At 39.8% G+C, this 13,141-nt stretch overlaps 1 protein-coding gene across 4 annotated transcripts in view; it reads right to left on the bottom strand.

Annotated features, from left to right (window-relative positions):
- PARD3B (par-3 family cell polarity regulator beta) overlaps positions 1-13,141 on the bottom strand; it is a 394,022-nt gene that overhangs the window by 38,771 nt on the left and 342,110 nt on the right. For all 4 annotated transcript variants that reach the window (XM_074548315.1, XM_074548314.1, XM_074548313.1 and 1 more), the window contains one exon: positions 12,435-12,570. In XM_074548315.1, the coding sequence (XP_074404416.1) occupies positions 12,435-12,570 (136 nt within the window). The remainder of the gene's footprint in view (positions 1-12,434; positions 12,571-13,141) is intronic.

Consider the following 13,141-nt stretch of genomic DNA (forward strand, 5'->3'; position numbering starts at 1 on the left):
GTCTCTCTCTCCAGATACATACATATACATACACATGCTCACACACAAATGTACATACTCAGAGTCACTTGTCCCTTCTCCCTATGCAATGAACACCAGGAACACTGAAAACAGCAGTGTTCCATGGTGAAATTAAGCAGGGCTGATTATCTCAGGATTTACTTTTCCTCCTCAGTAATGCCCTACCTCTTGTTCAAGGAGGTGAAACTAATGGTTTAGATTTAGAGGGAGCAGAAAATTCTCTATAAAGGCAATAGACTGAGGGAAATACAAACACAGATGGGAACTTTAAAAGGGAAACAGGCTGTTCCCATAACAGTTTAAAAACATGGCAATTGCCTTAGTTTTGTAGAAAACAAGCTCTCAGCATTTGCTGTATCTTGCAACACTAAAGAGAGAGAAAACAGCAAAGATGGAGGTGAAGCCAGAACTGCAAAGTGTTTTTACACAGTCCCACAAAGAAAATACTCTTTCTGAACCCTTGCTCCACGATCCCCCAATCCCTGGTGCTGGAGAACTATGGTTTCCTTTGACCAAGCAAAATGAGATAATTTCCTGGCCTGTGTCAGTCTCTGTGGGTGGCTTCCTTTCCATTAGTTGTATAATATGTTTTGGTTAATTCTATCTCTTAATTGTCCTTAATGAGCACCAGATTTGCAACACCCTCACTTGCAAACCTATTCTCAAATCAGAGACAAACAGAAGTTTCCCTTGAGTTGAGAGAGAAACTTAAAAATAGCAAAACAAAAACCCAAAAAACCCACAGCACCCATCAGCATTGATCCTTTCCTACTAGAAGGAGGCACTTCAATTGGTCTTACCCTGAACCAGGCCAAAGTAATTAATCTCTTCCCATCCACTAAAGAGGGTAACTTAACCTGTCACGGAGATACACTTGCAATGTACAGCGTACTAATTCATATGTGTGGATGCATTTCTAAAGCAGATCTCCTTCAGTTGTTCTACAATACTGTGTGTAATTCCTCTCCCTCCATGAAACCAATCCCCTGCTTTACCCTGTTTGAAACTAAGCTGCTTCTTGTTCTTCCCAGTCTTGCATTCTTTGCTTCTCTTCTCACTGTAATTAGTTTACAAGACTACTTATCCAGATGATTACTGCTTTTAAATGACAGTCATATTTTCTTTTACTCCAGTTCATTGCTGTGTATCATTTTGTCTTGCTATCTGAATATCCAGTTCTCTAAAGCATTTTCTCATTATGTTATCTCCTGATATAAGGCATTTTGAAATAGTTCATGAGAGACATTGTATGAAGTGAATTGAATTGAATTTTCTCTCAAAGTCAGGCTTTCAGCATCTTTCTCTAGCTAAGTCAGCAGAGTTCTTGGCACCAATGCCAGGGTGTAATGGCCATGCTTTGGAGCTCAGCTATGAGCTTGTGCTCTTTTTAGGGAAAATGAAATGACAGTGTCAGTACCTGGAAAGCAAACAGAGGACAGATCAATATTTCCATTTAAGATGAGGATGGCAAAATGAAAATGTTTGCTGTATTTTTGAGCGTTTTAACGCACACATTGAGATAACACTATTTTGCTGTGTCTACCTACATCTGGTGTTGGTGCTGAATGTGTACGCAGGGGGTCTATGCATGTGTATGTCAGAGAAGAAAAGAGGGAGGGGAGGGGGAAATAGCAGGGCATGGAACTAAATTGCAGAGCAAGTAGTGGAAATAGACAGTGAAAAGCTTCCTGCAGGCAGGCGGCTTCACAGGGGAGAGCAAGCCTTTCATTGTCTATAAAATCATGCCTTGCTGGAGGTCCTCAAGAGTAGAAGGGGTAGCACCTAGAGGCACTAAATCTCTCACTGTTGTATTATTGCATTCTATGCACTTAGCTACTGTACAAACCAGCGCACTGCTTCAAGAAAAGAAAAGGAGGAAGAAGGGGGAAAATGACCAGAGGGAAGAAGAGGAAGATGGCAGTAAAATTGGAAAACAACCCCCTGCCACAGCTCTCCCTAAGAATACTTCACATCAAAGAAAAGCTGCAGAGTAAATCGTCACGGAGTTAAAAGTTAACTTCAACTCCTTCCATTGTGATTTGACACCACTATGGAACAGTACTCCTAGAATCTGAATGGTTAGTCTGTAGCACAGGGTATTAAATCCACCTTAATCCTGTTAAACACAGATGCCAATAAAGAGAGGCACTCTCTCAATGGCATCACGACAAAAGCTCTCCACACGGCAAATTCAATATGGTTAACAACAAAAAAAAAAACCCAACCAAAAAAATCACACAAAAAACCACAAAGAAACCCTCCAAAAACAACAACCAAAAACCAACAAACCCAAAACCCCTCCCCAAACCTGGATTAATACTGAGCAAACAACATCAGCATAAGTAGGCTTAGAGACAGGAATTGCTTTCCATATGCTATGGCATCAGGTTCCTCCGGATCTTCAGATACCAGTCTGTAAATGTTACAGACATTGTTTCTCCTGCTTGCAACTGCTGTTGGGTGGTGACCTTCTTTGCTTGCTGATACCAATTTAGCAGTTGGTACAGTTTTTCTGTGATTTGGTACTGTCTGTTGTTTGCTGGTACCAGATGGATACCAGATGGGTAACTGTGGGCAATGGTTCCTCTGTGTTCCAATCCCAAAAATCACTGCCTATAGGGTCAGTCTTGTCAGTTGACTCCAAAGTGGCACTTCAAAGCAGCATTCCGAAAAACCTCAACATCTGTTCCTTACTCCTAATGACCTTAAAAAAAATGTTGCAGACATACTTTCCTTTAGCCAGGAGTTACTGTGCATCTGCAGGAAAAATACAACCTTGCAGATGCTCACAGCCATCAAACTCACTCTCGCTAATGGCAGCTCCAGGAGCCACCACCTCAACTCTGAAAGTCAGCACCGAATGTGAAGTATAATCAATATATTTTTTTCCATGGTAGCTCCAAAATGTAGGAGTTCAGAGATATTTGAAGGCATTTTTCAAAGAAGTACTTTCAGCAGTGAAGTGAAAGAACAAGAAAAAATAAAAAAGTGGCTTCGAAAGACAGCAGGGATACCTGAGGGCTAAGTTTAAAGCATGGAGGGAAAGCAAGAAAAGATAAAGTGATGGAAGAGATCTGTTAACTATTAATTTCTGATTGGTCTTTCAAAATGTTGACCTAGTTGTCAAACAATAGACAGGAGCTGAAAGGTCAGTTAATGGAGTTGAATATTGCCAATTGCAGTTACCTCCTGTGTTATTCCATACAACTGCTTTTGTTTCTAAGAACAGAAAAAAAGTTCATTTAGGACAGTACACAAGTATTTTGGTAAATTCTCTACATGTGCTAGAGCAGAATGCTGTCTGCAGAAAAATATAGCCGACATCAAAGCATGTTCCCCACCCCCTGTCTTATTTCATGGAAAAGTTATGATAAACAGGTTATGTGTTCCCTAAGGTTACCATGGAAACTCATTCTTTTCAGGCCATCATTTGCAAAGGTAAAATTTGCATTAAAATGTGATGGAATTTGATTTTGTGCATGTGTGTGTGAAACTCAAGTGGGGTCATGCTACCACGCAGTATAGCTGTTATTTCAAACCCAGGAGCATACGCTTAAGAGAGAGATCTATTAATCCATGTAAACACCTCAGTGACCAAATTACAGTTTAATTGCTAACTTGACAAGTATCTTCCTAGCAAATTAAGAGAAATACATTAAAAATTAGCTTCAAACGCAAATGTAAATGTTCATACTGATCCACTGGTGGGTATCACTGGATAGCATTTTGCTAAATTCCCCTATAATCACTGCACAGGAAAGAGTGAATTTAGATTGTCAGAATGACTTTGTTTTGATGATGGCAGACCAGAGATGGAAGGCACAGGCAAGTACTTCAAATTATAAATTTTTATCTTATCTTGAAGAAGTTATCATCAAATTATGACCTATAGAATATAATTTAATATAACCATGCTTACTGCATTACCAACAATTCTTGAATCCAAGTGACTCCCTTCATTTTGGGTCACACAGTAACTTCAAACTTTCACTCTAGGTATCTGCTGCTCTGACTTTTCTTGGAAGAGCTGATGGTGGAAAGCATAACCTGATCCAGGCTTCCCTAGGGTCGAGGTTCCCTGAGAGATCCTGCCATTGTTTCTTGTCACATGCAGCCCTGGCATTCCTAACACAGAAGGGCATTATTTGCAATCAATGTTGACCATCATTATTCCAGCCTAGCAAGAGAATGGATGAATAGACTAATCTAGAAAGATTTTATAATTGGTGACCAGACTACATTGTAGAGGAGATACCTGCTGCTCAGTTGTATGCATTCACAACTTACATGCTAAATTTGATATAGTACTTTATGAAATCTATGCTACTCTGGATTATTCACATATCATCTGTCCTGAGCAGCAGGACACCCCTGGAGGCAGCAACTCTTATTTCTACTTGCAAGGCAGACATTCCACTATCAGCTGGATTACAGCAGAGTCAGTAACTCCTATCATACACATGTTCAGCTGGAATGACGCTACTTAATATTGGGCAACATGACATTTAACACAACAGTCAGGTCATCTGATGAGGAAATGCAGCAAAAACACAGGCAGGAGTATGTGTTGTGCTTGCTTTCTTAGTGTTTAGCATCAAAACCACTTGTTTAACATAAAAAACTCCTTGATTAATGTCTCAAAAACACACCAAGAAAATCAAATCAAAATCAGCCCTTCAGGTTAGGTTGCATGGTGCCATTCTGCATTGGGAAATTTCTGCTTGCAAATTCAATTTACTAAACCAAGCAAAAACACTAAAGAAGTTTTTTTTAAAACAAATGCAAACAAAGATTAAATTGATTATTAACTTTTGCAGAACTTCTCAAAACTGAGCACATCTCATAGGAGGATTAAGGAATATGTTCTAGTCAGAATCTGTATGGAGCAAGAAGGAAGATAGTAGTGCTCCCTTTTCCAGTGTTTTTTAAGAGCCAGACTTAGAGCTGAACATTGAAGAGAGCTGGCCATGAGCAGAACAGTCAAAATTATGTTCAGCACCAGCCTCATGGGGTAAATGCAGTTCTCTTTTTCCATATTTTGTACTTTATTTAATGCAGTCTTGATATTAGATTAGGATCTGCACTACAGACCTTAGACTGGGAACTAATAAAGTTATCCACCCAATCTCTCCATGTCTGAGTCACTGACTTTCTTTTTCATTTTAAATAATTATAGCAATGTTGCCTGTTTGTTGAGAAAAATAGGGCCTTTATATATTCACAGATAATTGCAAATACCCAACACCAGTGATACATTCTAATTACTTTTCACACCTTGGCTGTGAAAAAATCTTGAACTTTTTAGTGTTTTTCTAACTGCAAGACAACAATATAGCCAGAGCACTGACACCCTGACTGCTGAAGCCGTAGGGAGCAGTTCTGCTAATGCATTTTGCAGCAAGGAACTTCAGCAAAATTCAAGAAGAACCAAGGCCTCCACCTCAGATCTTGCACTGCAGGAATGAGAACTGTTGCACAGTAATACAACAGAAGAACTCAATCCAGAAATCAAAAGTAATGAAAAGTCCATTATTTCAGTTGGCTTCTGTCACATACTTAACTATAACAAATACAAGATCTGGGCTCTCTAACAGCCTCAATTACATAGTTGTATTACTTGACCCAGCTTCTTTCAAGCTCAGCCTTTGACCCTCAAGTTCTGCACACAATGGGCAATCATTGCTGTTTGCCTCACTGAGGGCATTCTGCTTTCCCTGATGTTAAATGAACAAATTTTGCAGTCCTTTCTCCAAATCACTCTCTGGTTTAGCGGGGTATTATCCCTAGCAGGCTGAGCTGGACAGTGACCGGCATCTTCAGGAAAGGGGCTGCTGTCTGGGACAACAGTAGCCAGGCAACTCTTTGGATCATAGGTATGTTTTAGGGAGGAGATTTCTTTTTAATCTGCAACACTGAACATGAACATGACCCAGGGAAATTAAGTACTAAGAACTGAAAAAGAAGTCAACCATGACAGCATCTATTTGACAAATGCACCGGATACTTGGTAGTAAAGGCCAGAGCTTGTGCCTGAAGGGGATCGGGTTTGAGGCCTGATTTCAGGCCTGATCCAATAAATAGCTGAGTGCATGCTTAGCTTCAGACATGAATTTCAGTGGCATAACAGATTTGTCTTGTGATTAAAAAATGAGTGTTGTAACTGGAGCCCCCTTCCACAAGTTGAAGCAGGCCTCTTACTAATGGCCCGAGGAAGAGGAGGTCAGTTTAAAAGGAAGCCAACTTTCCCCCCTCCCCTGCAGCCCGACCCAGGAGCAGCTGTATTTGATTCTATTGGTGTATGGGGCACTGAGCTGCTGGGGGCCGGGACTACGCTGTCACAGAGCAGGATCACTGAGGCTAAGTAAGGGAGGGAAGGCTCAAGGTGCAAAGTACTGGCTTTGGCAGCCCCATGTGAGAAGAGTCAGTGTTAAAATCTCAGTCCTCTTGCAGCTTTACCATGTGATGCTGGCCTGAGATTTGGCAGAGTGTGCACACATGCTCAGGGAAAGTGGCCACACAGCCCTTTGTCTACAGAGTGACACACAAGGAGATAGAAACTTGCTGAAGCCTATACTGGCAGGAGCTTGCCAAAACCAAAGCAAACTGCAAAGACCCAGCTACTACTGAGAACTGCAGTCAAGCCAGATTACAGCTAGCTCCAAAAAGGCTATTTGTGCCCATTTTTCCTGCCCACATAATAAAAAGCCAACAGATAAAAGCTGCAGAGCTGTGGGCTATATGCTTAAACAGAGTAACTGTTCAGCATACTAAACTGCATGGATTACCTGCTCACAGGCTCCCCTCATCAATATGATGATCAGTTAGAGATTTGTTTCTTGACTCCCTTAACATACTGGCAAATTAGGCAAAATGTATACAATGGAAAACCTCTAGGGCCCTTCATATCATATCAAGTTGATCTGTGGCAGCTGTCATGATCTCTGCAATGCCCCACTCTAATGCTCCATTTGGGCAACATCAGAAGAACCTGTCCTAACTGCAAGGGACATGATTGCTCTCACATTTTCAATCTCTCAAAGTACTGTGAGCCAGCAAAGACAGCCACAGCCTGGCAGCACTGCATGTTTTTGTCTGATTTCTTTCAGCAACTTGTATGAAATAAGAGAAATGCTTAGTGTTTGTCATCCTCAGAATCACCCCCCTGCACTGAAAAACAACAAAACCCAGCTGTATGCAGAGGCACCTTGTGGAATAGATGTCATGATGAATTTCTGGAATTCACAGAATTCACAGGGTATAAACAGCACCAATGAGCTTTGATAAGATGACATATGGTACCAGAACTGACTCCCCTGGTAAATGAGAGCATATAGAAAGTGCATGCCTGAAGACATGAGCACTTCAGATTGCCCTCTGGTTCAGATAATCTGCACCAAATCTAACCTTTGAATAAGTAGGAATGATTCCAAACAAGTTATAGAAGTCACTCTTTATTACTAGTATTAATGGAATTGAATTTGGCTCTCCTTGCATGTGCCATTTGGAATAGTTTATTTTTCACATGAGGTTTGGCAGGGATTTCTCCCAAATAATTTCCCCCCAAAACTACCCCCAAAAGCTGGCCTGTAAATTACAAAATCACTCTGCTTAGTTAGAACAGCTCTGTGTAATACATCCCAATCTGAAAACTTCATTAAGCAGAGATAATTTGGAATCAAAAAGTTCTTGATCAGTAAGTTAATCATACATTCTAATAAAATGTTTTGAGTACTCTCTTAATTAGTATTCTAACAACAAATACTTCTGATCTGTATTTTTCAAAGCAGCCATACTTTAAATAAGTTATTGTATTTTTCTTCTTTTCTTTTTATTTAATGTTTTCTACTAATAGTCTGTGGACTCAGTCTGGGATTTGCATCAGTTTCTGCTATATGGTTTCACATAAAATTGTCAGCTTCTCCCATTGCGCTAGAAGACAGGAATGTTACTATTCTAGAAGTTGGAATTCTGGTTTCTAACCATAGTCCAACACAAACGTTTGTGTGTTTTAGGAACCTAACCTATTTGAAATGTAACATCCTGAACATGGAATTAATTGATCATGAAAAGTACAAACAGCTCCTTATTCATCCTGAAGGAAGCGCAGAACCCTTTGACACATTATGGAAAAATAATGCAGTTATTAATGCTCCTTTCTTTGTTCTCGTTGATTTTTAGGCTTGGAATGCTGCCAGGCACACAATAAAGTACGTGGCCTTTAACACACACAGGCATGATTCTTTTTTCCTACTCTCAACTGGGAACTGACAAAACTCAGTACATTACAGGTTTATTTCAATTGAAATGTTCACAGCCAGGATCCAGAGACAGGTTTCCTTGTATCTTTAGGTTATTTACAAGCTTACAAATCCTATCTGCAAATAAGGAAATGGCTTTTAGAAACAGTTAACCCGAGGTTCTTTACAGTGAAGCTGCTGTGGTCACTAACAGGTGAAGAACTATTTGCAATGTGGCTGGTGTTACATGTAGTCCTTGAATGTACATTAAAAAGATAAAGTTTCAAGGATTTACTGCCATCCTGAAGGAAAGAATTGATGTTTTAAGTAACTGGATTTGTACAAAGTCTGTAAGACAATCCAAGTAAATCCTCAAATAGATGATTAATTCCTCATTATTTAAATGTCCTTAAATACAAGTGCAGATGCTAACTGCATGGCTTTCTCTTGACAGCTCCTTAGCTATTTCTCATGATCTGCTATTAGGCTGTGACTCTAAAGCCCCGAAAGAGACTGCCTGTGGAAAACCCTTCCAGGTCCTAGAGACACTAAGTTCTTGCAGCTTATTCTTACACAGTTCTTTCAGAGTCTGACTGATACTGCAGCTATGATAATAGTACACAAACATCTGCCTCATTTGCGAGACCCGGATTAGGTTTTTATTGGGTATCTTCACGAGTGCTTTGAGTATCTCATGTCCCACTAAGAGATGAGCATGTATGCACATGCCTAAACCCTTTTTAGAGCTGATACATCCCAATATTCCCTAGCTGTCAGAAAATTTCAGGGTAATCTCATTTTACACTGACAACAAAAGGCATTCATTTTTCTAGACAATATTTATGCTTATTATCAGCCTGTCCTTTGGCTAACTAGCTGAGGTTTACTTTAAGTCTTGTGATCCACCATACAGAATTTGGTTTATCATTTATCCTAGTTATAAACCTGAAAGAGGGGGTGGGTGATGCAGGGGCGGAGGGGGGGAGTGTGGAGAAAGTCCAAAGGATTAAAAACTTGACAACAAACCAAAGCACAATGGAATTGGAAAAGAATTTTAAAGGGTCTGGCTCTATAGCAGAGAGACATTTTGTCTGTTTATGGAGACACACTAAACTGAATTATTCAGTTTCTTACAAAAAGAAAAGGAATAGACTGTGGGGAAGAGAAAGCAGAATGAAGGCGCAAGAGAGCAAAAAATTCATCCAGCAACAGATGAGAACAGAGGAGAATTGGAAAATGGATGCAGGGGGGAGGAATGGATGATGAGAGAATAGCAGGCCTATTTAAAGTGAATTTTTGACCTTATTTTTAAAACATTTATGGATCCCAATTGCCTGTCATGAGATCATTTTCCCTTACAATGCTAGCTTTTCAGTTGGCTCTGCCTTAACTTGATTTATCCCACTTAAAAAAAGTAGATTGTTAGAAATATCCCTTCTATTAGAAATTCTGTCCCATTACAGTGTCAGTTAAAGGCCACTTGTCAATGTCAGCTTTATCAGATAGAAATTTGCCTCATGAGTTCTCAGATACTATTTTGGAGGACAAGACCCAGGGTCCATTTTTGAGGCTGCTGATTTGTGATGGGATAGTGTCTTCTCAAATTATCCTCTGCATTTCCCAATTTATCTGCATGTTTCAGGAGATGGTGGGAAGTGATTACAGCAGCTGCTGTACATTAGAAAGACATCTTATAGGAAAGTTGGCTTAGGTAAAACAGTTGACTGAGAAAAGTAAGGAAAGGACTAGTTGAGTCTTAAAAATACAGAGACCCAGCATCTCTTTTCCAGCTGCAGCTTCCCTGGTGCCACAACCTCACTTGGGAAGCAAGAAAACTTCTACCAGAAGGTTTTCTCCCTCCTCAGCTGTCTGTTGTCTCCCTAAAGAATGACCTGACATCCTGAAGATTAGAGTAAGTTTTTATTTATTTGCAATTATGCAATTAGTCATCAACATGTCTCTTCACTGATAGGTAAAGGTGGAAAAAAATCACCTGCTGTTCAATCTGGGTTTTACCACAGTACTGCTGAGGGTCAGCTGCCCAAGGTGGGAATGACGGCATTGCTTAAAAGCTAACTTGAGGTAGCATTCTAGCAAGATGCTTTGAGACATCTTTTTTTCTTTTTAATATTTTGATTCTATTTTTGTTCCTTCTTTTCTGTCTCTGTAGATTGCAACATAGGTATTTTAAGGGTAGAACTACACGCAGAAGCAGAACTTCCAGCCATGAGTCAAAAGACAGCAAGCTGTGGCTGCAGTGTTTTCCAGACTAAAGGACAGTGCCTATGAAAGCACGGCTGGCTGGATCAATGGATGATATTGTTGCAATGAAGTCTTTGAAGTTTATAAACTACTTCAACAAGAAGAACTGTTGCAGCAACAAACTTCAGAGTACGAAAGCCCTCAAGGTAAACTCTGATTTTTAAGCAGACTGCCATTCCTCATAACAAAACTGTTTACAAATATTATGCACTGGAAGGACAAAACCCAGCAATCCTGGTGCCACTATTATGAATCATTTCATGATTAAGGTACTTTAAGCACCCTTTCAGGTGCTTTGATTAAGGACAACATGCCTCATGGGAAAAGCAAAGCTTGGGAAATCAGTAATCTCTGGGCATTATACCTAACAGGAAAGGCTTATAGAGGATTACCTAGAAGAAACCTTTGTGAATCTTGTGAAACTACACTGGATAACAAATCCCAACCTCATCTGAACATTAATAAAGTTTTATCAGTTTCAGATAAGAGGTAGAAATCCTCAGGCTGCTGAAAAGGTAGCACTGACCCAGTCTGAGGCCTGTGAGGACACTTACCACAACACAGAATTTCAACAGGAAGACATATTTGATGCATATTCTTATTTTAGTTTACAAAAGCAATTCAGAAGAAGAATGGCAGGTACATTGACTCACAAATTTGGGTCACAAAATTTAAGGTAGTGGATTAAAGTTAACTGCTTTAAGGAAAAAATTATTTTGCTGAAGATGACACTTTTGGTAATTGAATAAGAATAATATACACAACAACAGTTTTGGAGTTAATGAACAAATATATATGATCATTTATGTAAAAACACCCCTTTTAACTCTGCATCTCTCTGTGGTTTCAATAAAGCCTACTCTTGCATAGGATTTTTTATAATATAGCAGTCATTGCAGATTTCACTTCAGCATTTGTACCGATAGTTTGGAGACATTAAAACCAATGTTAGTTCAAACTTCAGAAGTATATGCATTCTTAAGATTTTCACACAATTCTGTTTTTTTAAACTATAATTTTGAATTTAGCATAAATTACATTTTATCAAAACTACATTTTTGAATGCTGGTTGATTATAATTACCTCTAAGGAGACAGTGTCCAAGTTCAAAACTTGCTCAGGCAGACCTCTTGAGTACCCATAGACTATGGCTGTTGCATTTATTTAACAGATAAAAAAAGCTAGCACTGTTGATTCAATCTCTAGTTTTTCTATAGGTTATGGGTTACTCTGCAGTAGTGGGGTAGATAATATGTCTCTGTGTAGTGTGAGGCCTAGATGTAAAACAGGAAATACACCATATACACATGCATACAACAAATATAGTTCTATAGTGTTCATAGAATTTTAAGAAATTTGATGCAGGGGAGCAAATTATTACATTTTTCACTTTAGAAAAGTTACAAAGATTGTGACGTGGCCAGATTGCTACTGTCCCATGTGCAGAAGGAAGGGTAGGACAGACATGCCTCTATTTCCTTACTCTCACTTCGCAGCTAAGCACAGTGAGAGGCTGCTCTTCTAATGCTCTTGTTAACCCAGATAATCGCTGGATGAACAGCCAGAGTACCAAAAATCCATCTGAAAAGCCTTGACGCTACCACACATGACAAAGTTTGGCAGTGACTCTCTTTCTTGGGCTTAATGGAGGAAACCTGGGCCTAAATCAGACACAGTGAATGGATAAGTTAATTTTAGCCAAGTTCTCATTATTAACATTTTCTCTTAAAAAGAGACAACATTTCATTGGTGTGTTGTCTCTTTGGTGGGCTGGCATCAGGGATTTCTCTGCTTCTATGAAGTCCCTAAATTCATGTTAAACCAATAGAGGATTTCTGTAAAACACAAACAAACCAGAATCTTCTGCTAACTCTGAGTGTTGCCAAAGCCCTAATGATCCCACTGAGGACCTACCCAGCGCTGGTCATAGTCTGGCAGGGGTGTCCTTCCCTCGTCGTCCTCGTAGAAGGGCAAGCCCTCCCGCCGGGCCTGCTGGTACTCCTTCCGCAGCCTCTGGATCCGATCAGCGTTCCCGCCACCTGTGCAGCCGCTGGGGGAAAAAACAGCAGAATGAAACTCCTATCAACGCACATATCTGACGCCAGGTACACACAGAGAATTGCCAGACCCGAGACAAAGGGATTGTGTTTGATTTTCCTGATTTGCGTAGCTCCCACTGGCCCCTATCAGCCTTATTTTTGCTTTCTTATATTGGCAAAGCTGCTAATTGTGAACTTGATTCCTGTTTTTAAAAAAGGCTGTCCCTGTCCAAAGAACTTAGCAATTCCAGTACAAGACAAGAGACAACAGATGGATGCAGACAGATGGGGGAGCACAAGAAAACTTTTAACATTCCTGTGAACAGCTATAAATGACTATCATATTTTAATAATAATGATGATGATGATGATGATAAGCTGACAAAAAATGTTTCCTTTTGCTCCCATGCTAAATGTGGAATTTCCCTAAAATTCCATATGTTCTAGGTAAAGAATAAACTATTATTCACAGAGAAGCACAAAAAAGTTTTGTCTCATAAAAAAACCACAAACTCCCTCCCAATTATACAAAGAACTCAAACATCAACCATGAAAATCTAGGGTAGGCAAGAGAGATGGGAA

The sequence above is a fragment of the Zonotrichia albicollis genome, chromosome 10 (assembly GCF_047830755.1).
Source record: "Zonotrichia albicollis isolate bZonAlb1 chromosome 10, bZonAlb1.hap1, whole genome shotgun sequence".
NCBI classification, from domain to species: domain Eukaryota; kingdom Metazoa; phylum Chordata; class Aves; order Passeriformes; family Passerellidae; genus Zonotrichia; species Zonotrichia albicollis.